The sequence below is a fragment of the Chiloscyllium plagiosum genome, unplaced genomic scaffold, assembly GCF_037043375.1.
Source record: "Chiloscyllium plagiosum isolate Xiang-an unplaced genomic scaffold, Cpla_swu_hap1 HiC_scaffold_15, whole genome shotgun sequence".
NCBI classification, from domain to species: Eukaryota; Metazoa; Chordata; class Chondrichthyes; order Orectolobiformes; family Hemiscylliidae; genus Chiloscyllium; species Chiloscyllium plagiosum.
Window position 1 is genome coordinate 14,123,673 of NW_028270153.1, and position 26,362 is coordinate 14,150,034.

Below are 26,362 nucleotides of genomic sequence, written 5' to 3' on the forward strand. Positions count from 1 at the left end.
CAAGAGAAACACCGCAGAGCAGACGGTGAGCCATGCTCTGTTTTCCTGATCCTGTCTGGAAAGGATTAAGAATGTGAGTCAGCCTCCCTGCGCAGGGAGCGTCAGCCTGGGCAAGTCCTCCAGATCCAGCTGGATGTCAGAGCTGAAAAATGTGTTGCTGGAAAAGCGCAGCAGGTCAGGCAGCATTAAAGGAGCAGGGGAATCGATGTTTCGGGCATAAGCCCTTCTTATGCCTGAAACGTCGATTCTCTTGCTCCTCTGATGCTGCCTGACCTGCTGCGCTTTTCCAGCAACACATTTTTCAGCTCTGATCTCCAGCATCTGCAGTCCTCACCTTCTCCCAGCTGGATGTCAGTAGAACCACAGGCTCAGATCTTTGATGGCCTGCACAGACACAATGGATTGAAGGGCCTTTCTCCATGCTACTAAAACCTCCTCCTGAAGTCAAATAATCTTCAGTCACACCAAGCCCAGGCATGAAGTATCTGAAGAGATGGGATGTGGGGAGTGATAGTACAAGAAAGACAGCATAGGTATGATGGGTCCTTTTTTTTAAATTCACTCCGGATGTGGGCTTCTCTGGCTAGGCCTAATTGTCCAGTGAGCAGTTCATAGTCAATCACATTGCTGTGGGTCTGGAGTCATATATAGGCCAGACCAGGTAAGAATGACAGATGTTCTTCCCCAAAGGGCATTAGAGAACCAGGTTGATTGTTCCCTGACAATTGTCCATAGTTCTGGGTGTAGTTTTGCTCGCTGAACTGGAAGGTTCGTTTTCAGATGTTTTGTCATCATACTAAGTAATATCATCAGTGAGCCTCTGGATGAAGCACTGGTGGAATGGTATAGGATTCCTTGGGTTGGTGATGTCATTTCCGGTGGTGACATAATTTCCTGTGGTGATGTCATTTCCTATTCTTTTTCTCAGGGGATGGTAAATGGGATCCAAGTCAATGTGTTTGTTGATAGAGTTCCGGTTGGAGCGCCATGCTTCTAGGAATTCTCGCACGTGTCTCTGTTTGGCTCGTCCTAGGATAGATGTGTTGTCCCAGTCGAGAAAAAGAGCAGGCTTGCACTGCAGCCTCACAGTGCCAGGGCCCTGGGTTTGATTGTAGCCTCTGTCAACTGTCTGTGTGGAGTTTGTTCATTCTCCCCATGTCTGAGTGGGTTTCCTCCGGGTGCTCTGATTTCCTCCCACAATCAAAAGATCTGCAGGCCAGGTGAATTGGCCATGCTAAATTGCCCATAGTACAAGGTGCATTTGTCAGAGGAAAACGAGTCTGGGTGGGTTACTCTTCAAAGAGTCGGTGTGCACTTGTTGGGCCAAATGGTCTGTTTCTACATTGTAGGGAATCTAATTAGCTGAGTTTCTCATGAATAGTCTAGCAAGAGTTCTACTGGGTCATTGCCTCCCCTGCACTGGGAAGATGTTGTAAATGACACGAGGGGGCATCACCAGGTAAGCGTAATTAAGGGGAAAGAACTACAATGTGATGTGCAAAATTGTCTCAGCTGTGTCAATGATTTTCCTCATTTCAAACATTGAGGTCTGAAGAAAATCCTTTTTTTTTGTTGTGATTCTAGTCAACGGAGAGAAGACGCGTTCCGCAATGCCGGGGTCACCAGTGGATGTGAAAGTGCAGTCTCGAGCCACACCCCCAACCATGCCTCCGCCACCTCCGTCTGGAAACCAAGGGAATTCTCGGCCAAACTCCTTCACCCCGACCTCACGTGGGTTACGTTTCTTACATTCGATATCCCGTTGTTTCTGGGGTCTATTATATCGTTCATCTGCGTGCTTTGCTTAAACCCTAGATAAGACAGAACAAGTTTAAATCGATGAGGGCAGAATAGCAGGAATAACAATTCTCTGCAACTTTAACCAGTGTACAGCTCCTGTATTTCTATAAGAGAGAACATTTAAAACTCAAGCCAGTAAAATCCCCTCCCCTATTCATCAACATTCATTGTGAGGTATAACTTCATGGGTGGCACAATGGCTTACTGGCCTCGCAGTGCCAGGGACCCTGGTTTGATCCCACCCTTGGGTGACTGTCCGTGTGGAGTTTGCACCTTCTCCCCATATCTGTGTGCGTTTCCTCCGACGATGTCCAGGTTAGGTGGATGGGCAATGCTAAATTGCCCCATTGTCCAGGGACGGATTAGTCATTGGAAATGAAGGGTTACTGGGACAGGTCTTGGTGGGACCCTCTTCAGAGGGTCAGTGTGGACCTGATGGGTCAAATGGCCTGCTCCCACACTGTAGGGATTCATTGATTGAAAGGAAACTCTCAAGTGATTTTGAAATAGTTTTTTGTTTTTTACCTCTGTACCCATGTCTCACATTTCAGCTTTGTCCATCATGCTTTCGTTCAGAGCTCCTCAGAACAAGGATTGGGAGTCAGTGGGGTTGCGGTAATATCACTGGGCTAGTAATTCTGAGCCTGAGGCTAATCCTCTGGTTCAAATTCTACTGTGCCACCAGCTTAATATTTCAGAAAGAAAGTTGGCCTCATGGAGTGGGGCTTCCTGACCCCAGAGTTGTGACCCTCTGTGGAGTGATGAGGTGGAACTATGCAGTTACAAACTCTGTGCAGCAATTTACAGCAGCAGGATGGAGCTCTATCTGAGCATTGACAGCAGTGGGGTCTCCTCAAGCTCCTGTCATTTATTGAATTGCTGATACGGCCCACCCGATCAACCTTTAAGACCCAATTCCTGCTGCGGATAAAGTAAATGCTTTTTTAATATAAATTTGAAAACCCCACAGTTTAAAGAACTCAGTGGCTTCGCAACCCTCATCTGGGCAATGTGTAAGTGGAACCCGAAAATACCGTAACACTTCACCAGAGGGACTCTTGACTAATCTGTTCGCCGAGATTATTGAGTTGGTTGGAATTGAAGCTAGACCATCAGGGATAATCAAACTGAAACGACAACATAAGAGCCCCGGCATGTTTGAATAGATATCATCTAGATAAACAGCAAAGTTGTTACGCACTTGAGGGGAGGTGGAGAATGTAAACGTGGGCCTCTTGGCTCAGAGACAGGGACACTACCACTGTGCCACAAGATCCCTGGTTATTTTCAAAGGATTGAGTTAAAATATTAAAAGCCATGAGGTGTAGGGACAACCCGTCAAGTCTGTTTTGCTGTGCAATGAGGTGAAAATGGCAATGACTTCCTTCAGGAGTCCTAACAAGGTTTTCTCTCTTCAACCCCCCCCCTCCCCCATACACAGTGCCGAATGGCGTTGACCACTCTCCACCTGCCCTGAACGGCATGCCATCCCCACCTCAACGCTTCAGCAATGGCCCTTCGTCCTCTCTCGCCAGTCAGCAGCTCCCTGCCACTTGTGGTGCCCGCCAGCTTAGCAAACTGAAGCGCTTTCTGACCACCCTGCAGCAATTTGGCAACGACATCTCACCGGAGATCGGGGAGCGAGTCCGCAGCCTTGTCCTGGCACTGGTGGTGAGTACAGTCTCATCCGGAGGCTCATGAAAGCGAGGAGGCAACTGCCATGTTGAGAGTTAGCCATTCAGCCCCTCTGCAGCCTAGTCTGCCGTTCAGTTTGTTTGTGACTGACCATCTTGGTTCCACAACACTCTTAACATCCTTCCTCAAGAAAAACTTGTGCAGGCCACAGGTAAAGGTGTTAGTTCGAAAGATGGAGTTTGAAGGTGAAACTCTGAACTTGTTCACCTGCTTTTTGCAACTTTTCCATTTTATAAAGAAACAGCTCGCTATGGAATTATTAAAAAAAAACCCACAGCAATAACAGAGCATTCAACTCTACCTTCCTTCATTACAAGCAGCAGTTCTGACTCAATATTCCTTTCCTTTTGATCACTTAATTAATCTAATCTTGAATGTTGACATGCTCTCTGCCCGAATGACTAATTCTAACTGCCTTCCACAGCCTCCCAGCCCTTCATGTGAAAAAATTTCCATATTCCCTGAGTTAAATACATCTCTATATCAATTGCCTCAACCTCTAAACTCTTAAAGCACTGAAAACTACCCTGTCCCGATCTTTCGTCATTTTAAAGAGCTCCTTTCTGAACTCCTCTGTTCAAATTAAATTAACCCTAATTTGTTAAGCTCATTTCTCTACGTTTGTATTGCCAAGAATGAACCTTCCCACATCATGTGGCACTCTAGTGGCCGGGAGTCATCTCGCTTAGTTTGCAGGATAGCTGCTGTCTGATGCAGAGTGACACCAATAGTGCAGGTTCACTTCATGCACTGGCTGAGATGACCATGAAGTTCCCTTCTTTGCAAATGTGCCCTTGTCTGAAGTATGGATACACTTGCCTTTACTGAGAGACCAGGCCTGTGTTCCTGTGGGTCACTGACAACTTTGCAGCATCCCAGTGAATCAACCGCACACCATGTCCATTGCTTCTTGAGTGTGGTACCCTGAATGTACACCCGACTTTAACTGTGGGTTTAGACTCATTGTTCCATCTGCTTTTGTATTTATAGCTTGTGTCATAACACCGTATAATTCTATTAGTTTAGTTTTTGGGTTTCTACACTGGCAGTGCTGCTACCCATGTTATAGAGTACGGAAACAGATCTTTTGATTCAACCACTCCATGCCAACTATAATCCCAAACTAAATTAGTCCTATCTGCTTGTGCTTGGCCCATATCCTTCCAAACATTTCTGATTCATGTACTTACCCAAATGTCTTTTATACATTGTAACTGTACCCACATCCACCACTTCCTCTGTCAGTTCATTCCACACACGAACCACTCTCTGTGTAGAAAACATTGCCCCTCGCATTTTATTTAAGCTTCCCCTCTCACCTTAAAAGTATGCCCTAAGTCTTGAAATCTCTCACCTTATGGAAACGACACCAGCCATTCACCATATCTATACCCCTTCATGATTTTATAAACCTCAAAGATCACCCTTCAACCTCCTACACTCCAGGGAAAAAGTGAAATCCAGCCACTCCTTATAAGTCAAACTCTCCATTCTCATGTTGTACAACTGTGCTTTCCTTCTGTTTCTCCATGACACCCTATCTTTTCTCCCCTTTCCGCACTTTTCTCAACAACCCATTGTTGTCTAATTCTTCGGAATGGTTCCTTGTTTGATGGGTATCCCCTTGCAAATTCCTTCCTGCCTAACCCCAGACAGTTACCCTGAAATCAGAGTGGGATTTGCATTATTGTTCTGATATGGCCTCCTTAGTTGATTAAAATTTTAATCTACCAATAATGACTTCAGAATTCTCTTGTCAAAGCAGCACACTCTGGGATGGAGAGATCTAAAACTGGCCTGACATGTTCCGAGGGATCTGCTGTCACTTATCAGGGCCCCAAAGTAACTTTGTACTTCAGTGGCCCTCTGCTAAGCCTCAGGAGAGAGGAGGGACAGACAAAAGAGTCGGGAGTTAGGATGGGCTGGTACAGGAAGATAGGATGGTGAGAAATCTCAGGGAGTAGGTGTCCAGGAGGAATGCCCGTGTTCGCCGTGAAAGGGATTTGTTCTGCTCATGGCAGCTCAACTTCTTCCCTTAGAGTTAGGCCCAATCGTCAACATCACCACGGGGGCTAAGAGCTGTTTTAGGTGCGCTGTACAAATTTAGGGTTAAGGACAATTCCTGTGTAGATTGGGTACAAGCCATCTCACCACTGACTTGCTCTGCTTTGGGTCTTCCTCCTGTCTAAAAACACAGACCAATGACTAGCTTAAAGTCTTTGTTCTACGCTGCCCACTGTGAAATGAGTTATGGTGAGGTCATGAGTAACAGAGCAAAGCCCCAAATTCAGCACGTATTAAGAAAACTTCAATTCACAACAGCTATCACCTTGTGGTGTCCGAGCAATGTCACAGTGAGGCATTGGTGGGGACTGGCGCACTTTGATCAAGCGACCTTGACTCTGTCACTGGGCTCAGCTGTGCTAGATTTGGGCTGCTTAATCCCTTCACTGCCTACAAAGGTTATAGAAAATGCTCTGTTACAAGCTGTGACAGTTTAGTGAACAGAAAACTAAATTGTGTCAATTTGTATTGTGCCTAAATGGATACATTTTGGTCCATTTTTGTGTCCTTCTTATTGTGTTTTGAAGAGAGTCTCTTTATATCTGGCCCTATGATTTTACATAAGATATAACTTACACATCCATTTTTATATTGACTGATGCTTCATGTACTTCCTGAGCTGCTTCTGGATAGAATGGACACATTGGCAATCACATTGAACAATCGACAGTGAAGGTGCAATCATCGTCATCGTCATAGGGTCAAATGAAACTTCCCTTAAATTATCCCCTCATTGTCTGTATTTATACCAAGTTGGTGTTTTTCATCAATGAGGTCAAATCTAGTTGATTTAAACATGACAGCATTATCGTTCTGACCAGTGTGGATATGGCCTCCTGAGTTGATTGAAATTTTACTTAATCTACCATTACTTCAGAATTCTCTTACGCCTAGGGAACACACAACTGATTAACCTGAGTCTACCCCGATGTTGTTTGTGACTAACGTTATTTTGCTATTTGTTTACTATTGTAACTCAATGTGAGTGTGCCTGCTGACATTCAAAGTTTTTTCTCAATCTTTACACAAGGAAATTGATTTTTGAGCAAGTGAATCTTATTTTGTGTTACTCGTGTGATTTCAGTCAAGTTGATGATATAGGTTTGGGGTGTTATGGAATACTGCATCTGGCTCTTTTTGTAGTTACACTTCATTGTTGGGAATTAATGAGAGTTCCTGAAAGCATAGAATGAATTGTTAACATTAATTTGGTCAGTTTTGGAGGCTTATTGGTTCGGCTCCAGAGTGGAATTTATTTTTGCATTCGTTGCTGGCAAGGCCAGTATTTGTTGTCTGTCCCTAACTGCCCAGAGGGAGTTGAGAGTGCCGTCTGGAGTCACATGTAGGCCAAACCAGGTGAGGGTAGCAGATTTCCCTCCCTAAAGGGCATCAGTCAACCATATGGCGTTTTCCAAAATCTTCATCATTAGAGTCTTAACCTCAGGTTATTTTTACTGAATTCAAATTCCATCATCTATAGTGGCAGGATTTGGACCTGGGTTCCCAGGCATTACCTGGGTCTCTGGATTGATGGCCTAATGATAAAAGCTCTATGCCATTGCCTGCCCCACTTGTGTTAGCTGGTAGTTTATAAACCCAAGTGTTGAGCTCAACAAGGATCAGTTCTTGATGGACCTAAAACTGTCTTTGGAGAGAGCGGGGATATTGGAATATTGCGCCAAAGTTAAAACCCTAAGGATATGACTTCACTTACAGACACACAGCTGACACTTTTTTTTTATTTTCTTACCTACCCTTCCAGAACTCAACCGTGACCATTGAAGAGTTTCACTCAAAGCTGCAAGAGGCAACAAACTTCCCACTGCGCCCCTTTGTAATTCCATTCTTAAAGGTAATGCAGTCTTCCTCCGTTTTCATGAACGTCCATTGTTTTGTGTGCACCCAGCTTGCTTCTGGTGTGGGTGTGGGGGAGGGGGAATGGGAGAAGGGAGAGAATGGGAAATCCATGAAAGTTGTCACTGGTAGCTAGGCACAGGGTGGCAGATGTAGGAAATCTGAGAAAGAAACAGGAAATGGTAGGAATACTCAGAGTCAGACTGCAAAGTGGAGGAACAGAAGTAGCCATTCAGCCCATGTCTGATCATCCTCAACTCCACTTTCCTGCTTTTTCACATAACCCCCGATTCCCTTACTGATGAAAAATCTGTCTGCATAGAACCCCTAACCCCCTCATAAGGTGCATTTAGGAGGTGAGGGAATAGATTTAATCAGGCCCGGAATATGGCTTGAAAATCTTCCCCATTTGTGGCTCAAGTTAAACCCGAGTTGGAGAGGGTGGGATTTGGCCGTCAGCTCCTACTACTGCACTGTTTCAGTCCCACAGTAACCAGCTGGGATCAGCCTGTCACTGTGTCAGGAGCATGACCAACAACCCCATGGAAGACTCCGGCACTGGGGATAATCCTGCTGGGATCCACTCTTTGTCCTCCATCCCAGCGACCACCTGCTCTTAGCTTCTGAGAGGGAAAGTGGGAACAGTGAATGGAACTCCCCAGAGAGGGTGCAGTGAGTCTCTGTCTGGCTGTCAAGGCAACGGGTGGGGAACACTCCTTCCTTCTTGCCCCCCCTCCACCCCATCCCTCCACAAACTCCCTCCACCCCCCACCCCCAATATAGAGATGACCCTTGGGTTTCTCTCCACGGACATTGTCTGACCCATGGAATCTCTCCAGCATTTCCTGCTCCAAAGTCAATTGTCACTTGGCACTCAGACAGAATCACAAAACCTGTATCTGATGAATGAGGCCAGTTAGCCCATCGTGCCTGCACTGGTTCTATCCCCCAATGTCAAACATTTTGCCTTTTTCCCCATATCCCTACATGCCATTACTATACAAATAACCATCCAATGCCCCTCTTTGAACGCCTCTGTTCAACCTGCCCCCACTATGTTTACAGGCAGTGCATTCCAGACCCTAACCATAGTGTTCTCACACCCTCCCTCGCTTCTGTTAAGCATCACACTGCATGGTTAGCAGCTCAGAGAAAGGCAGGACTGCAGATGTTGGAGATTAGAGTCGAAAAGTGTTGTGCTGGAAAAGCACAGCAGTTCAGGCAGCATCTGAGGAGCAGGAGAATCGACACTTTGGGCATAAGCCCTTCATCAGTTCATTGAACATCCTGCATTGGATCCTTTGTCCGTGTTAATTTGTTTCTACTGTGAATCCTGGCCTGTATGGGGGCCACTGGAGCAAAGGTGGGCAGTGCAGATACTGCAGAGTGAGGTGGGCCTATCGTCATTACCCTCCCCATCAGCAAACCTGTTCCCCCCCACTTGCCCCAACCCCCACAACCTGCCCACGCCAGCCACCAGGTCTCTGAGCAGCTCAGGTGATTGTCGACAGCCCACCTTTTCAAACTCCCCAAGACTTTTATCACGAACAAGGCCAACTTTTCAAACAAAAGCTCACTCTATCTTTTTAATGCCCCTATGATATCTCTTGTAGAAAGTTAGCCATCCCTGGAGATGTTTGATCAGTTGTGGAAGATTGGCAAACTACATCTTTAAGGTGATTTCCCATTTTTGGGATTTGTTTGGGCCAGGGACAGTGAACTTTACTGAATTGTGGAAAGGCCAACCTGACGATGGTAACTTTTTTATTTTTCACTTGTGCAATGTGGGTATCACTGGCGAGGCCAGCATTTCTCGTTGCCCCTTGAGAATGTGGTGGTGAGCTGCCGTCCTGAGTCGTTGCAGTCCACTTGGTGTTAGCCCTCCTTTTTATTGCTCAGCATTTTGTGCTTCTAAAGTTTGATTTTTGGAGGTGTGAATTGTGTGGTGGTGACAGTCTCCAGCCTCAATAGTGCTCCGCACCTTCTATCGCCACCACGCCTAACCCTGAGCCCCTAAACCCCCTCCTCCTCCACCTAGAACTTTGCGTGTGAAATAACTTTTTTTTACACACTGTGTTGTCTTCATCCACCTGTTTCAAAGCATAAAGTGGAATGATGAGGAAGGACAGTGAGGTTTGCTGAATTTAGCCATTGCACAGCTGTTCAATGGGTTTAATGTTTAACTGGGAAAACCCAAACTAACTCTTTCAGGCGGTGGGTCATAAATAGGCCAGTTCAAATAATGCAACCTCTAAAGTTTTATGCATAGAATCTCTAGGGTGCAGATAGAAGCCATTCAGTGTGCACTGACTGTCTGAAGGATATCTCAGCCCCCCCCACCCTATCTCCATTTCTGCAAATTCCCCAGACACTACAGGCGATTTAGCATTGCCAGTCTTTGGATTTTGGGAGGAAACTAGAGCAAGTGAGGTCTGCAGATGTTGGAGATCAGAGTCGAGAGTGTGTTGCTGGAAAAGCTCTGCAGGTCAGGCAGCATCCGAGGAGCAGGGAAATCAACATTATGGGCCGGAGCCCTTCATCAGGAATGAGGCTGAGAGCCTTGGGGGTGGAGAGATAAATGGGAGGAGGGTGGGGCTGGGAGAAGGAGAGGAAACTGGAGGACCCGGAGGAAGGCCACGCAGACACGGGGAGAACATGCAAACTCCACGCAGAGTCACCTGAGGGTGGAATTGAATCCAGGTCCTTGGTGCTGTGAGGCAGCAGTGCTAACCACTGAGCCAACAGAAAGTGGGGACTGCAGATGCTGGAGATCAGAGTTGAGAGTGTGGTGCTGGAAAAGCACAGCAGGTCAGGGAGCATCCGAGGAGCAGGAGAATTGACGATTCAGGCATTAGCCCTTCATCAGAAACGTTGATTCTCCTCCTCCTTGGATGCTGCCTGACCTGCAGTGCTTTTCCAGCATCACACTCTCAACTCGAGCCACCCTGGTTAAGTTCCTGGCTTTTTATTTCCTACGTTTTTTTTGAGAAAGGTAGTTCTGCAGCTGCTACAATGGATGATGCCTGATGGACACTCGATGCCGGGATTTATATTTCAAAAAATAATGACCTCACCTTTACAGGGCTTTTGTTCATATTCCACTTGTAAGTCATTGGAAAAGGAAGGTGTCATGATAATCAGTGGCTGAATGCACTGTGTGATGTGGACTGGCAATTCAATGACATCTTTTGACTGCAACAGTCAGGAGTCCTTTAATGAGGTCACTGGGGGAATAGGGCCTTCAGGGTCTTAAGCATTTTTGATATGTTAAAGACTTACCTCTGAATGAATTCATGACAGTGACTCTCACTCCTGCATTAGTGGAGCTGTTGCAGATTTGGTCTCTGGACAAATACCTGATTAGTCCCTTGAGGTGTGGAAACGATACACTTTCTATTAATGCCGCAGAATTGCCTAAATGACAGCGTTCATGTAGCAGCTGGAGTTGTCGTGATATTCCAAATGGGGTCAATGGACCGGTAAGTGTCCCGTTGAACCACTTACTCCGGGAGAGTGCCCGACTGGATATCAAGGGCAGAGCTCCTCAGAAGTCGGGGTGGGGACGGGAGCTCGTGAACTCTGAGACCATTGTGGAGCTCCGCCCACATTATTACAGCTCCTGCTCTCATTGCCTCCAAACCCCTATCCACGTTCACTTCCCTCTGAGGTGTTGGGATGATTTCTGAACCTTGAAATGGGGTCACAGTAGGGACATAGCTCGCTGTCATCCATGCAAGAGTTCACTAAAGTCAGACAGTGATGTGTCAGGATTAGGAGGACCTTAGATTGGGCCCTTCTCCCATTTACTGCCCATTTCCTACAATCCATTGGGACCAATTGGCCACTCCATTGGCACACGCAGCAAGCCCATCTGAAGTTTCACAGGGAAGTCTGAAAAAAAAAGCAAAGAACTTTCTATTATTTCTCCCTCCCAACTTTAATTTTGTTTCACAGCCCCCTGTGAAGGCTGCACAGGCCTTCACCTCACCCTCCCTCCCTCCCCAGTCACATTGTACCCCATGTCGGAATCATTCTGGCAAGTTTAGAGATGTCAAGTTATTCATAGTTGGCCTGGGGTGACCAGGAATTCAACAATTTACCTCCTCCAATGCTGCAGCAAGCAAACGGACAAGAGGGTATTTTTAATTTTATTTACTTTGAAAATTTGGAAGTATTGGAGCAGATGCACATCACTTGACAGAGGTCATGTGATGAAACTTTAAGGAATATCCGTCCAGTCAGAGATGTGGATTCAACAGTACCAACCCTTCAATTCTCTGCAAGTGATACCTGAGCTTTACAAAGGGGCATCATTCATGGTGCCGGTGTGTTTTTGTCAGATCCCAAACCTGGATACGGGGAGGGAGGAGAGCATTGGCAGTAAATGTGTCTCAATATAAGCTACTAATTAATTACATCTCTCTAGCCTTAAGTAATGTTGACCTTGCTAACACTGATCTCACCCTGTGCAATGAACACCTCTGTCTACGTCTTTCGGATCTGTACGTTCTTGCTTACTACGATCTGCCTGTACAGCTCATAAACGAAGCTTTTCATGTACACGTGACCATAAATCAATCAATCTCAATGATACCCCTCGCCGGCCAATCACCAACCGTCGCACTTCCTTTTTCTGAGTTTCTTTGCTCTCCTGGCTGAGGGAGTGGAGAATGAAGGCTGGTGGGGGGTCACCTTTTCAAAATGAGGAGTCAACCATTTTGGATTGAGATGGGGAAAGGTGCAATGTCATTGATTTGTGGATCTTTGGAATTCTCAACCTCGGACACGTGTGGCTGCTCCCAACTGTTGAATGTTCAAGATTCAATAGGTATTTGGACTGCAAAAGGATTCGAGTGACATAGCAACAGGGCAGGAAAATGAAAATGATCCTAGGGAAGACAGAGCAGGCTTGGCGTGGGGGGGGGGGGGGTGGGGGGGGGGGGGGTGTGCGTGTCTCTAATCATCCCATTTTATTAAATTCAGAGAAAATGGTGACACGTGAAAATGTACCTGATCGTACCAGAACCCATTGGTTCAAAGCCGCCATTAGTTAGTAAATGCTAATCTCTTGTCTGAAGCATCCAGATGTTTCTCCTATTTTCTGAAACAAAATCAGAAACTGCTGGAAAAACTCAGCAGGTCTGACAGCTAAGGGGAAAAGAAAATCTTTAAAGACCAACGTTTTCCTAGCCACCTCCCGTTCTGAGGAAGGGTCTCTGGACCCAAAACTTTGATTCTGCGCTCTGTCTCTGTCTCTGTCTGTCTGTCTCTCTCTCTCTCTCTTTGTCTCTCCCCCTCTGTCTCTCCCCCTGTCTATTTCTCTCTGTGTCTCTCCCTCTGTTTCTCTGTCTCTCTCTCTCTCTGTCTGTCTGTCTCTGTCTCTCTCTCTCTGTCTCTCTCTCCCCGCAGATGCTGCCAAACCTGCGGAGTTTCTCCAGCAATTTCTACCTTTGTTTCTGATCTCAAGCGTCTTCAGTTCTTACTGTGTTTTTTCTCTCTGCCTCATTTCATCGATTTGCAATTTTTATTCCTGGTATTTAACCTTATTTTACTTTCTGTTGGAGTGGGGACTTTGTTTTTGCTTTATTCCTGCAGTCAAGATTTTTAGCACCGTCTTGACTGAGTGATGTTTACCATGGGACTTGCCCTCCTGAGGCTGGGGGTAGAGGAGGAGTGTTGTTGGTGAGACGGGGAGGGGGGATGCTGGTGGTGGTGATGTCTGTTGCAGAGCATGAGTGTGAAACCGTGCTGCAACCTTTTTTTTGTTTGTAGAAGCATCACACACCATATGGGCTCCATATCACTTAGTGGCAATCATTTGAACGGGAGGATTTTTTTCTCGCTCAACGCTATAGCATCCGCCCTCTGAGGGAAAAGTAAATGACAGAGACCATATGTGTTTGGATATTTGAGCTGAATCCTCAATGAGAGGAAGCAGCTGTAACTGCCTTCACTTCAGCCTGCCTTTCATTACATTAATGTAACCCTCCGACTCCCATTCCAATCTGCAGTATGTCAAATTGCTCGCTGCAAAGATAATGGAAACCATTTCAATTACTGGGTCCACTGCTGACATTAGCACCAGCAAGACTTTGCGGCCCATTCCGATCAACATTACCCAGCTTTAATTGTCTCTGATCTCAACAAAGAGAAAGGGAAGCTCGCTGGAGTGCAGTTATTTGCATAATATCAAACTGTGTCTGGCTATTAAAATGGGATTTTGAGCTAAGTTTGCAAATGTGTATCTGTATCTGTCTGTATGTGTGATATATTAGGTGTGTGCATGATTGCATCTGTATGTGCATGTGTGGTCATGAATGTCTGTCTGGATGTGTGTGCATGTATCTGTTAGTGTGTGAGTCTGTGTGTATGCGTGTGTGTCCATGTCTGTATGCATATCTGTGTGACTGTGTGCATTTGTATATGCATGTGAGTCTGTGTGCATGTGTAAGTATGCATGTGAGCATGTATGTGCATATCTGTGTGCATGTAGTTTTGTGCACGTGTCAGTATATGTCTTTGTGTGCATGTGTGTGTAAGACCATAAGGTGTCGGAGCAGAATTTAGGCCATTCAGCCCATCGGGTCCGCTCTGCCATTCAATCATGGCTGATGAGTTTCTCAATCCCAATCTTCCACCTTCTCCCCATAACCCTTGATCCATGGCAATCAAGAATCTATCTATCTCAGTCTTAAATATACTCAATGTCCTGGCCTCAACAGCCTTCTGTAGCAGTGAATTCTGTAGACTACCATTCTGACTGAAGAAGTTTCTCCATATCTCTGTTGTAAAAAGTCTTCCCTTTGCGCATGCATGTGTGTGTGTCTATTTGCCTCTGTGTCTGTCTATCTGTGAGAATCTTTTTTCTCTTTCTCACTTCCCTCTTTGGGGAATGAAAGAGTTTTCAGGAACCTTTGTCCAGAGTTGGGGTAATGAAATTTCAGGCAGTCAGGATACTCCAACATTCTCTGCACAAACTTAAAAGCACAAATAATGCTCCCAAAAGCACATTCTCCATGTGAAATTTGCTGAACAAAATCTTGCATTTGTGTAGCACCTTTTCTGTTAAAATCCTGAGATAAGGCTAACCCCATTTATTATTCCTTTTCCCCCAAACAATGGAATGTAAGGATCGCAGACCCTCTGGTTCTGAGGAAGGGTCACTGTGCCAAAAGTGTTAGCTCTGATTTCTCTCCACAGATGCTGCCAAGCCTGCTAGGCTTTTCCAGCAATTTCTGTTTTTGTTTTAGAAATAAATAGGGCTTGTTTGTAATTCATTCATGAGACGTCATCATCACTGGCTAGGTCAGCATTTCCTTGCTCATCCCGAATTGTCCAAAGTTAAGAATCAACCACATTGCTGTGGGTCTGGAGTCTAGACCAGATAAAAACAGCCTTTTTTTTTCTTAGCAGGGCATAAGTCAACCAGATGAGTATTTAAAGATTTTCAACTCCAGATTTTTAAAAAAAGTATTACTTAATTCCAATTCTACCAACTGCTAAGGCAGGATTTGAACCTAGGCCCTCCCTAGGATTGTGATGATGTCACTGTACCTTATATGCTGATAGTGTGTGATAAAGAGGGACAGGAAAAGGCTCATAGAGTCAGACAGCACAGAAACAAACCCTCAGTCCAACCAGTCCATGCCAACCATAATCCCAAACTCGACTAGTCCCACCTGCCTGTTCCTGACCCAAATCACTCCAAATCTTTCCTGTTCACGTGGAACAGAACAACATCTTGCATTTATCAAGCACCTTTAATGGGGTGAACTGTCCCAAGCCACTTCACAGGAGTGTTATCAACAAAGTTCGATCACACACAGAGGTATTAGACAGGTAGCCAAAAACACAGTGTTACCTGGTTAGGCTAAATGGCTTGTTTCAGCGCTGTGCATCTGATTTAATTCTGTGTAAACGCGTCCAAATTTCCCAAATGAGTCAGAAAGGGGAACTGGCTCCCTGTTGCCTGGGAAATGAAGATATTTTTTATTGCACGTTACCACACTTCATTGGCTTGTCACTGGGAATATGTTGATTTCACTGTCGTCTCAAGACACACTTAGGCAGATCCTTCATTTTCTCTGGCTCCCACTTGGCAATATGGGCTAGTGTCCAAAAACATAATCCTGGTTCTATCGTGTTGGCTGATTTGTAGCTGGAGTTCAGGCTTGTTGGGCAACATAGCACGTTGACAGAGGCAAGTGTGAAGCATCCACTAATCAGCCAGTTTGCATGGCACAGCCGCAGTTAGTCATGGAAGGACCCTTTTCTCCCAGGGATTTTATCTCCACTGATTGATAATACCATTGCTGGAAGGGTTTGTCTGTTGAGCATTTTGTACCATAGAGTCATAGAGATGTGCAGCACAGAAACAGACCTTCCAGTCCAACTCGTCCGTGCTGACCAAATATCCAAAATTAATCTAGTCCCATTTGCCAATATTTGGCCCATATCCCTTTTAACCTTTCCTATTCACATACCCATCCAGATGCCTTTTAAATATTGTAATTGTATCCACCTTCACCACCTCCTCTGGCAGCTCATTCCATACATGTGCCACCCTCTGTGTGAAAAGGTTGCCTTTTAAATCTTTCCCCTCTTACCCTAATCCTACTCCTTCTTGGACTACAACCTCATTGGACTCTCACTCTGAGACAAAGGCCTTGTCTATTCACTTTATCCATGATTTTATAAACCTCTATAAGGTCACCCCTCTGCCTCTGACGCTCTGGGAAAACAGCCCCAGCCCCAGCCTATTCAGCCTCTCCCTATAGTTCAAACCCTCCAACCCTGGCAACGTCCTTGCAAAATTTCTCTGAACCCTTTCAAGTTTAACAGTATCTTTCCTGGAGCAGGGAGACTAGAACTGAATGCAGTATTCCAAAAGTGGCCTAACCAATGCCCAAGATCACAAAAACGTTTCATTCTGTAAAATTGTTGTATCAACGTATATGAAAGGGTGACCTTATGGGTGGAATTAATTCAGCACACTAGACAACAGAAAGGCTTGCCTTTCTCTTGCACCTTTCAAACACTTTTAAAAGTACTTTATTGGCTGGATGTTGGTCTACTGTTATGATGTAGAACTTGCAGCAGCCAATCTGCACGCAGCAATCGCCCAGACACCGCAAAGTGATGATGAACAGATCATCTGTTTTACGGTGATGTGGCATGGAACATTATACAGCATGGATGATGCTGTGTAAATGCAAGTTATTGCAGTCAATGACTTAGAGAAATAATGGATAATAAAGCCATGAACTACGGATGCCAGAAGTCGGAAACAAAAGCTGAAGAAACTTAGCAAGTCTGGCAGCATCTATAGAGTGAAAACAGAGTTAATTTTGCGAATATAGTGACCCTTCTTCAAAACTGTGAGTAGCTAGGAAAAGGCGGTATATGTGCTGGAGATTGGGGATGGTGAGGGGATAAAGGAATGAGAGGGTAAGTAGAGATGGAGCCCAGACAGAGACAATAGCAGTCAGATGGACGAAAGGATGGATAATGGTGAGCCAAGGAAAAGAAAAGCTGCCAATGGGGACCATGAGCGGGGGAAATTGGGAGCATAATGGATCATGCATGGAGGTGTTGCTGAGGTCTTGTGTGTGACTTTTGTTTTTCCAGGCCAACCTGCCACTGCTGCAGCGGGAACTACTGCACTGTGCCCGCTCTGCCAAGCAAACGCCAGCTCAGTACCTGGCTCAGCATGAACACCTCCTGCTCAATGCCAATGCCACGTCCCCTGTCAACTCAACGGATCTGCTAGAGGTCAATGAGAATGGGAAGAGGAACAGCCCGGAAAGGTAAACCAGCTGGATCGGGGATAGGATACCCCTGGGCGCATTGGGTCAGACATGCGGGATTAAAATGCAATGGGAAGGAGGAGTGATGTCCAGAAGGGAACGGGCACATCGTGCAAGATAGTGATGGGCAGTGAACGTAACTGTCCAGCCTGTCTAGCGTGATTCTCCAGGAGATCTCAGCGACAGGTTGTATAAGTGAAACAGCTCCACCTGGTGTTTTGGATGTCCAAGTTTGGACAGCGGACTTTAGGAAGATTGAGAGGGTGTGAGAAAACCTTACAAGAAAGGTTCCAGGGCTGAGGGTCTTGAGTCATGAGGGTAAAGAGGTGATGCTCAATGGAGGAGAGGGGAAGGTGTTCAAAATTGCGAGGGGCCTAAACAAAGTGGACAGTGCAAATCTGCTCCATTGGCAGAATGGTCAGTTATAGGAATATACAGATGTGACTGGCAAAAGAGTTTTAAAAAAGGCCACATGAGGAGATGCAGTGAGTAATCAGGATGTGGATACCAGGAGAATGGCGGAGACAGATTCAGTCATGACTTTGAATAGGCAATTGGATAAGAATCTGAAGGCTGACAAATTACAGTGAGACAGGGAATGAAAATGTAGGCGGGACTCACTTTTGCTGGGAGGTGGCATGGGTTTAAAGGGCTGAATGGCCTCCTGTGCTGTAACCATTGTCTGATTGTATTCTCCGGCAGTAAAATGGGTTCTGCGATGACGCCAAGACATCTCTTATGTTTTTATTGGTTGCCTTTTTATTGCAAAAGACAGGCATTTCTGTTGCCCTGAAGACACCTCTCTCTTTTACTCATAAACAATCACTATAGCTAGAAAGCACTTAATTTAAAAGACCCCAGAACGTGCTTTAAAAACTGTAAATTAATAAATGTTGTTTCATGAGCTTTCAGACTTGCCAAGTCCTGTAAGGAAATGTTGTGTGAAGCCAGTACAGTTAAGACCTTATATGATCTGCTAATATACTTCCTGCCACTCTGCTTCAAGTGGTGAGAGAATTAAGTGGGATTGGATTAGCTCCAGGCAGTTTGAGCAATGGGCCAATGAGGGTGGTGATGGTGGTGGGGGTGGGGTGGTTGTGGGCATCTGATGAGGGAGGGATTGACATTCCAATGCGATGACTGCGGTGTGCACAGAAATGCCAGAAGAAATACAAGCCTGCCAAACTCGGACAGACTATCTTTGTCAAAACAAAAGTCGTTAGAGTATTCCGCTGTACAGTCCAGGCTTGAGGACAAACTATCATCTTGCAATTGCAGAACAACTCCAGTCTGTAACCATGTCCGGCACTGTAGCAGTGGGTGCTGTTATCTCTGTTTGAATACAGATTTCATGTAAATTGAATCTATGGGTCTGGTTGACCAGGTCATCAAGGAGAATCGTCCCATTGTTCTCCTAGATAATGCTTTCACATCCACCTGAGAGAAAAAGTTCCAATTTCTCATCTGAAAGATGACAGTGTGGCACTCCAACAGTGGTGAGGGTGGGTGTAATTTAATGGCTCCCCACCCAAAAGGGCCTGAAGGCCTGGCTATGTGCCAGGAGAATCATCTGTTTCTCGAGGTTGGGAAAACTGTCCTGAATTAAAATGGGAACAGGAAGAAGTCAATGGAGGAATCCCACTTGCTGGGAACAATGACGCCAATCAGGGTCATTAATGTGCCACTTGGTGCTAATTACTGGTGGCTCCAGGATTTAACACAGGTTCCCCCACAGCCTGACAGCAGACCCTATCAGATTCTCCTGAGGCCGAGACGGTGAGGAGTTGTCCCATTGACAGACTCTCAATACCCAATCAAGAGCCTAGCATTTGGAGCGGTCACCAAAAACCACCCCTCCCCATTGAAGTCCATCTGACCCCATTTCTTTGTGTCCAGGGATCCAACAATGAGCCTTGGGCTTAGCTCCTGATTGGCCAACAGCTCCCACAGGTGGGCTTTTGACCCTCTGGGATCCTTGTTGATCAAGTTGGACGGCCTCGTGCAAAGTCGATTTCCCTCCCTCTTCCACTGAAGGAATGGGAGGGGGGTGCTCCCAGTAACTTTCAAACCAATAGGCAGGACCACACCCAAGGGATTATAATTCGACCTGCTGAATGGGTCTGGAAAATGCTGAACTCTCTGTGGAGTGGGGCTTGAACCCATGACCTTCTGACACAGCGGCATGAGCCACAGCAGAACCCGGGGAAAGGCAGTGGAACCATGTTCACGTGTCGACCGTAGCTAAGCAGTAGCACTCTCACCGTAGAGTCAGGGGTTCAGCGTCCACTTGGAGAACTGAGAAGAGAAGTGAGGCTGACACTTCACTGTGGTGCCGAGGGTGTGCAGCACTGTCTCAGGTACTGTATTTCAGACCAAACATTAAACCCTGGCCTTGTCTAACCTTGCGTAGATTTGGAACAGTCAATAACAAAGAGGCACAATTTTAAGTTGGGCGACAGGAGATTTACAGGGGATTTAAGGAAAACATTTTTCACCCAGGGAGTGGTGGGAATCTGGAGTGCACTATCTGGGAAGGTAGTTCAGTTGGGAAACCTCATAAAACCTTAAAAAAAAATTTGGAAGAGCACTTGAAATGTTATAACATTGAAAGCAAAGGGTCTAGTGAAGGAAAGTAGGACTAGTCTAACTAGCACAGGTCATTCTGTTAATAGTGTGCATTTCATCAACGCAACTTCACTGTAACATGAACGATAAATTGAGGATATTGTTTCTACAGCGTGAAATTTGAAGGCGTGTTGGCTGGAACGTGAAGACAGCACCAACATTTTAAGTGCTGTTTCTAAAGTGCGATTTTGCTATAACATGGGGTTGTACAAGAACACAACCATCGCTTTACAGAAGAACTGACTGTGGTGTATTTTTGACAGTATAGACCTGATGGGCCAAAGGGCCTCTTCTGTTCAGTATGATTCTATGACTCTGTGGTTTGATAAGTGTGTGAATGAGGGACTGTTCTCCTGAAAGTTTTGATTTTTATGATGACATTTTCTCCCCATCTCCTCAGGAATAAAGAGAATGGTTTTGACCGAGACCCTCCAGCAAAGCGGGTGTGCACTATCAGCCCTGCCCAGCGGCACAGCCCAAACATTGGCATACCTCACCCCGCCAATGGGCAACTGCATCCAACCCCTCCTCCCCTCCAGCACTACAGCCTGGACGATGTGGCCATCAACCACCTGTACAGAGACCCACAGAGACTTCCGGAATACAGAGACCGACACAGGCATCACGGTGAGCCTATGGGCACAGGGCGATCATGGCAGGAACGCACGGGGTGGTACCAGTTCCCGTGAAGAATTGGGTTCTTCATGGATGGCAGCTGTGGCTGGTTTTGCCGATTATAGTTTGGCAAATGAATCTGTTATCAAGAAAGAGGATTGATGCCGAGTTGCATCCTTTGGTTTGGGATCCAGTTAACAATCACCTCGGCTTTTCAAACATCCGGGATTCAGTACGCAACCATGAGGGATTATAGATTTTACCAGGTAACCGTCAATGTGTCCAAGAGAGCTCTCAATGGAGTAGGATGGGACTTACAAACATTCATCGAGTGAAGTAAGGATGCATGCCCAATGAATTCAGATTGCATGTAGTGTACAGGTCTTCTTATTTCTTTGTGAGTTATTTTCACACTTAAATGGGAGAGAACTGTTTTAAAACCAAAGATTCCCAAATGTTTTGAAAAGTGGGTAAACCTGATGTTCATTGTTTACACAACTATTTGATTTAAAATTCCCTACAGTGTGGAAACAGGCCCTTTGGCCCAACCAGTCCACAGCAACCCTCCGAAGAGTAACCCACCCAGACCCATTTCCCTCTGACGAGTGCATCTAACACTATGGGCAATTTAGCATGGCCAATTCACCTGACCTGCACATCTTTGGATTGTGGGAGGAAACCGGAGCACGCAGACACGGGGAGAATGTGCAAACTCCACACAGACAGTCACCCCAGGCTGGAATCGAACCTGGGACGCTGGTGCTGTGAGGCAGCAGTGCTAACCACTGAGCCACCATGCTGTGGTTTAAGTTTAGTCTGCAGACAAACTGGAGCTGAGAGTTGTGTACAAATGGAGCTTTATTTGGCAACAAGAAGCTGGTTAGTTTGTGGGCGAGTGACCAGATATCAATTTCAATGGTCATCTGCCTGCAAACAACTCTGTGATTGGTTGTTAAGCAGCTGAACAACTTGGAGCTGTGAACAAGATAGAGAAGTGGTCAGACCAGTGTTAGCCCAGGATCTCTCCTTCTCTGTGTTCTGCAGATAAATGCCTGAAGAAAATCAGTTTCTCTTTCCTTCTGAAGTTGCTATAAGCTGTGACTTTTTATTATAAGCCAGAGACTCTTGTACAAGTGAGCCAGTCACCTTATGCCTCCAGCAAACCAGCGGAAGCATCCGGAGAAGGACAACTGAGAATCAACATTCTGACCAGCACAAGGCTCAACTCAGCAACCCTGGGACTAGGAACCACTGGGAGAAAGTGAGGACTGCAGATGCTGGAGACCAGAGTTAAAAAGTGTGGTGCTGGAAAAACACAGCAGTCCAGGCAGCATCCGAGGAGCAGGAGAATCGACATTTTGAGCATAAGCCCTTCTTCAGGAAACTGAAGGTTTCTAATAGGAACCACTGAACTGCCTTCCCCCTCCTCCTATCATCCATAACCACCACCTTTCCCTGTGTATTTCTGTCAGTCTGTGCTGTATGGGTAAGGGGGAGTTTTTTAAGGTGGAGTTAAATGCCAACGGTTACCTGGAGCTAGAGTCTAATTACTTGTAATAAAGTCATTTTTGTTAAGTACAGAAACTTGGTCCATACTTTCTGTCAACCTGGAATCTAGAGACAAGCAAACTGGGGAATTCTACGTAGTTGTTAAAATCTTTAACTTTCGAGGTGACTGTGGGATTGATTTCCAGTGTACTTCCCATAGTAGACTCTGTTAACTTTCTGGGGGTTTTTGGTGGATACTGTTAACCTCGCAGGTTTCTCATGTTTAACATTTGAGACATTGGCGATAGCTTTGAAGAAGGATACTCAAAATCTTCAAAGCATTGACTCACCCTTCATTTACAAGACTGAAGGCACTTCAACAACAGCAACTTCCAGACCGTTATCCTTCCCTTTTTTCTCCACAGGAGGATCTCGTGCAGTGTACCAGGAAGAGATGATTGATCACCGACTGACTGACCGTGAGTGGGCTGAGGAATGGAAACATCTGGATCATGTAGGTGCTGATTTCTTCTACTCTTTGTCCTTCTCTTAGCAACTTTACAGATGTTACCGATCCTATTGGACAGTTTGCAGAGGCTGGGGGAGGAGTGTAAAATTCTCCGGGTGGCCTGGCTATCTGCCTCTATTCTTTCCCCAATTTTCCATTGGAGCTGGCGAGGCGTGGGGCCATTCACCCACCCTTACCCTCATTCCCATTGGGCCTTTAGTTTGAGACAGTCAGAGAAAGGTCGAGGATGGACGGAAAGCCCAGTGGGTCACCCTGCTTCTTCTTTCACCTCTTGATTTCTCTATCATCTCCAGCCCACCCTCCTGACATTCCAGATCCCCCCTGGCCTCATCTCACCTCCCTGCTATGAGAACATTAGCTGAGCCAACTCTCTAATGTCCAGAATTTGCCGTTTTCTGCCCAAATTATTTGTATTTGCTCATGGAGGGGGTGTGAACATTGCTGGCAAAGACAGTGAAATGACTGCACAGAGGCTGGTACCCTGTCACCAAGTCACCCCTTATTTAAATGTACACAGTGCACTGTCTGTAGTCAGCTAGCTCAGAGTCAGTCTCCTGAATGGAGGAGTTTCTAAATCCTCTGGTTCTATCTGTCAGCCAGGGCTCCCTGATTGGCCTGGGTTAACAACCCCAGTCAAAGATCTCATAGTCAACGAGATCCCCCAGTTCTAATCACTACAGTTAGTTTGGGTTGCCCATCTGTAATCACCCTTGAAAGCAGTTAAGAGGCAATTTTGATGATCTGGGTCTGGAGTCATATGTAGGCCAGATCAGATTAAAATGGCAGATTTCCTTCTTCAATAGACTCTAGTGATTCTGATGTTTTTATAGCAACCAATGATAGCTTCATGATCACTCTCACTGAGAATAGCTTTCAATCCTAATTCTGTGTTTAATCAATTGCATTTATTGGTGGGATTTGATCTTGTGTCCCCGTGCTGCAGCTCTGGTTTATTACCCCAGTGATGTTGCCTCTCCACCATGGAGTGTTAAATGCCTGTCTTTTCTGACGACCTTTCCATCCGGGAGGTCCCTGCCAATAAAATCTGCCCATTAAAACATATGGCACAGATGGAGGCCATTTGTGCCTCTGTTGGACCTTTTGAGAAATCGCTTGTCTGTTGTCCCCCACATCCATCCCTCCTGCTTGAAACTCGGTGAGATCCTCATCCTCACCCAGAAACGTAGGAAACAGAAGTAGGCCATTCGGCCCTTTGAGCCTGCTCTGCCATTCAACACGGCCGTGGCTGACCATACAACATGATACGCTGTTTCCAATTTCGCCCCATTCCTCTTGATCCCACAAGCCCTAAGCTTCACATACTTGGTCAGCTCCAATCTCAAATTACTTTACGAATCAAGTTCCACCAACCTCCCTTTCAGGGAAAGTTTTCGATATCCCTGAGAGATAATGCTTTTTCTCTCCACTGAAGATCTCTTACTAATGAATATAATCCGATGACGTCTGGTTATTGACCCACTCTCCAGAGGGAATTCTTTGTCTTTGTTGACCAAAACCTTCCATCATCTTGAAAGCCTCTTTCCTGCCATTGCTCATCTTTTCTGTTCCAGACAAACTAGTCCAAATTTTTCCAATTGCTGCTCCAAATTGAAGTCTGGAATTCCCTGGTAAACCATTTTCCGTTGGGGGAGGGGGAGGGAGCGGGGGGCGTGTAAGCATCACTGGCAAGGGCCATTCTGAGCTGAGTGGCTTGCTCTGCCATTTCTGAGGGCAGTTAAGATTCAACTACATTGATGTGGGCGGATCTGGAGTCACATGCAGGCCGCACCAAGTAAGGGTGACAGACTTTTTTTCCCTAAAGGGCTATTAGTGAATTAGATGGAGTTTGTATTACAATCAACCACTGTTCCTAAGCCTGGAAGGATTGATTAAGTTTTGTTAATTGGTGAGATTTTTGCCTGTACTCCTAAAGTATAAACTGGGTTTCAGAGACAGTCAAGTGATGCTACAGATTATAGTCTTTCAAAATCCATTGCAATTTTCCCTGAAGTGTGGGCCATAGAACTGTCCACAGTGGTTCAGTGGAGGCCTAACCATTGATTATGTTCTAGAATGATGTCTTTACTTTAATGTTCCAAATGTTTTTGAAACCCCAAGTTTTTTTAACTGCTTTATCAACTTGCTCTGCCAAGTTTAAGGATCCATTTTGAAAGAATAAACCACCAGATTGAACAAAATTGAATAGTCTTAGCTCCTTTAAAGGCTACTGTCAAACAAATCTTGTAAAGAAGTTCACAAAGTTGTGTCTAGTTCTGGTCACTCTGCAATAGGAACAATATTATTGAGCTGGAGAGGGCTCAGTAAAGATTTACCAGAATGTTAGATTAGATTAGATTCTCTACAGTGTGGAAACAGGCCCTTCGGCCCAACAAGTCTACACCGCCCCTCTGAAGAGTAAACCACCCAAACCCATTCCCCTATCGTATATTTACCCCTGACTAAAGCACCTAACACTGTGGGCAATTTAGCAGGGTCAATTCACCCGACCTGCGCATCTTTGGATTGTGGGAGGAGACCAGAGCACCCAGAGGAAATCAGTTGATGGGGAATGGAGGGTTTGGGTTTTGGGGAGAGGCTGGATCGGCCGGGACTTTTTTCACCTGAGTGTAGGAGGTAGACAGGTGATCTTATGGATGTTTATAAAAGCATGAGGGGTATAGCTAAGTGAATGGCAGGTGTCTTTTCCTTAGGATGGGGGATTTGAAGACTGGGGGCATATTTTTAAGGTGAGAGGAGAAAGATTTTAAAAAGACATGAGGGGCAACATTTTTTTAACACAGGGAATGGTTTGTGTGTGGAATGAACTTCCAGAGGAAATGGTAGGTATGAGTACAGTTACAACATTTAAAAGATATTTGGACAAGTTCATGAATAAGAAATGTTTGGACGAATATGGGCCAAGTGCAGGCAGGTGGGACTAGTTTAGTTTGGGATATCTGGTCAACATTGACTGGTTGGACCAAGGGTCTGTTTCTGTGCTGTATGACTCTGAGTCTATGAAAGTTCAAATGAAATGGCATTTTTAGGGTTGCTGATACTCTAGCCCTTGCAATGTCCAATGGTTGTGCAAAACTGGGTGTATGGGTAGATATTGTGTCCTCCCTCGACAGGGCCACCAGAGGGCAGACATGACCATGAAAAAGGTGCACATTGTTGGGTTCAATGGGCTCCTCCTCAGCAGTACCCCCGGTCTGGATCTGTTGATGACGATGAGATGTTTGCACAGGGACCAAAGTGAGTCGCAGTTAACGGAAGCTCGCTGTTATCTCGTCGTTCCAAAACAGAGCAAAACTGGTGGAGCTAGATCGCAGAGAAAAACACAAACCTCCGCTTTCCTTCCAGCTCCTGAACTGCATCATGGACATGGTGGAGAAGACTCGTCGCTCACTAGCCGTCCTCTGCCGTTGCCAAGAAGCTGACCGAGAGGAGCTAAACTACTGGATGAGGCGTTACAATGACACAGAGGATGTACGAAAGGGGGGCAGCACTCACCTCAGGCAGCTCAGCCCTGGGAACACAGACACCATTCAGACTGGTGAGTAACACTGAGTTTTCTCTGCCTTAGCTCTCAGCTGCTGTTTTCAGCCTTTAATGAGAATTATGGCCTAGCTCCAAGAGGGAGGTATCTGAAATGAGAGCGAATAAGTCTGATTGCACGAGATTGCATGAAATGGACGATAATGATGCATGGGAATGATAGGATAGAAAATGGAAACAGAAACTACTGAGAAAACACAGCAAGTCTGTTAGTGTCTGGTGAGAGAAAACAGAGTTGATGCTTCAGGTCCAGTGACCCTTCTCCTCCAGTTCTGAAGAACGGTCACTGGAGTCGAAACTCTAACTCTGCTTTCTCTCCACAGATGAA

At 45.8% G+C, this 26,362-nt stretch overlaps 1 protein-coding gene across 5 annotated transcripts in view; it reads left to right on the forward strand.

The window, feature by feature from the left end:
* Nucleotides 1-26,362, forward strand: part of LOC122560270 (protein CBFA2T1-like) — a 162,542-nt gene that overhangs the window by 126,054 nt on the left and 10,126 nt on the right. For all 5 annotated transcript variants that reach the window (XM_087994753.1, XM_087994752.1, XM_043710799.2 and 2 more), the window contains 7 exons: nucleotides 1,585-1,731; nucleotides 3,242-3,471; nucleotides 7,322-7,411; nucleotides 17,041-17,219; nucleotides 20,245-20,471; nucleotides 22,373-22,461; nucleotides 25,840-26,032. In XM_087994753.1, the coding sequence (XP_087850879.1) occupies nucleotides 1,611-1,731; nucleotides 3,242-3,471; nucleotides 7,322-7,411; nucleotides 17,041-17,219; nucleotides 20,245-20,471; nucleotides 22,373-22,461; nucleotides 25,840-26,032 (1,129 nt within the window). In that variant the 5' untranslated portion in view covers nucleotides 1,585-1,610. The remainder of the gene's footprint in view (nucleotides 1-1,584; nucleotides 1,732-3,241; nucleotides 3,472-7,321; nucleotides 7,412-17,040; nucleotides 17,220-20,244; nucleotides 20,472-22,372; nucleotides 22,462-25,839; nucleotides 26,033-26,362) is intronic.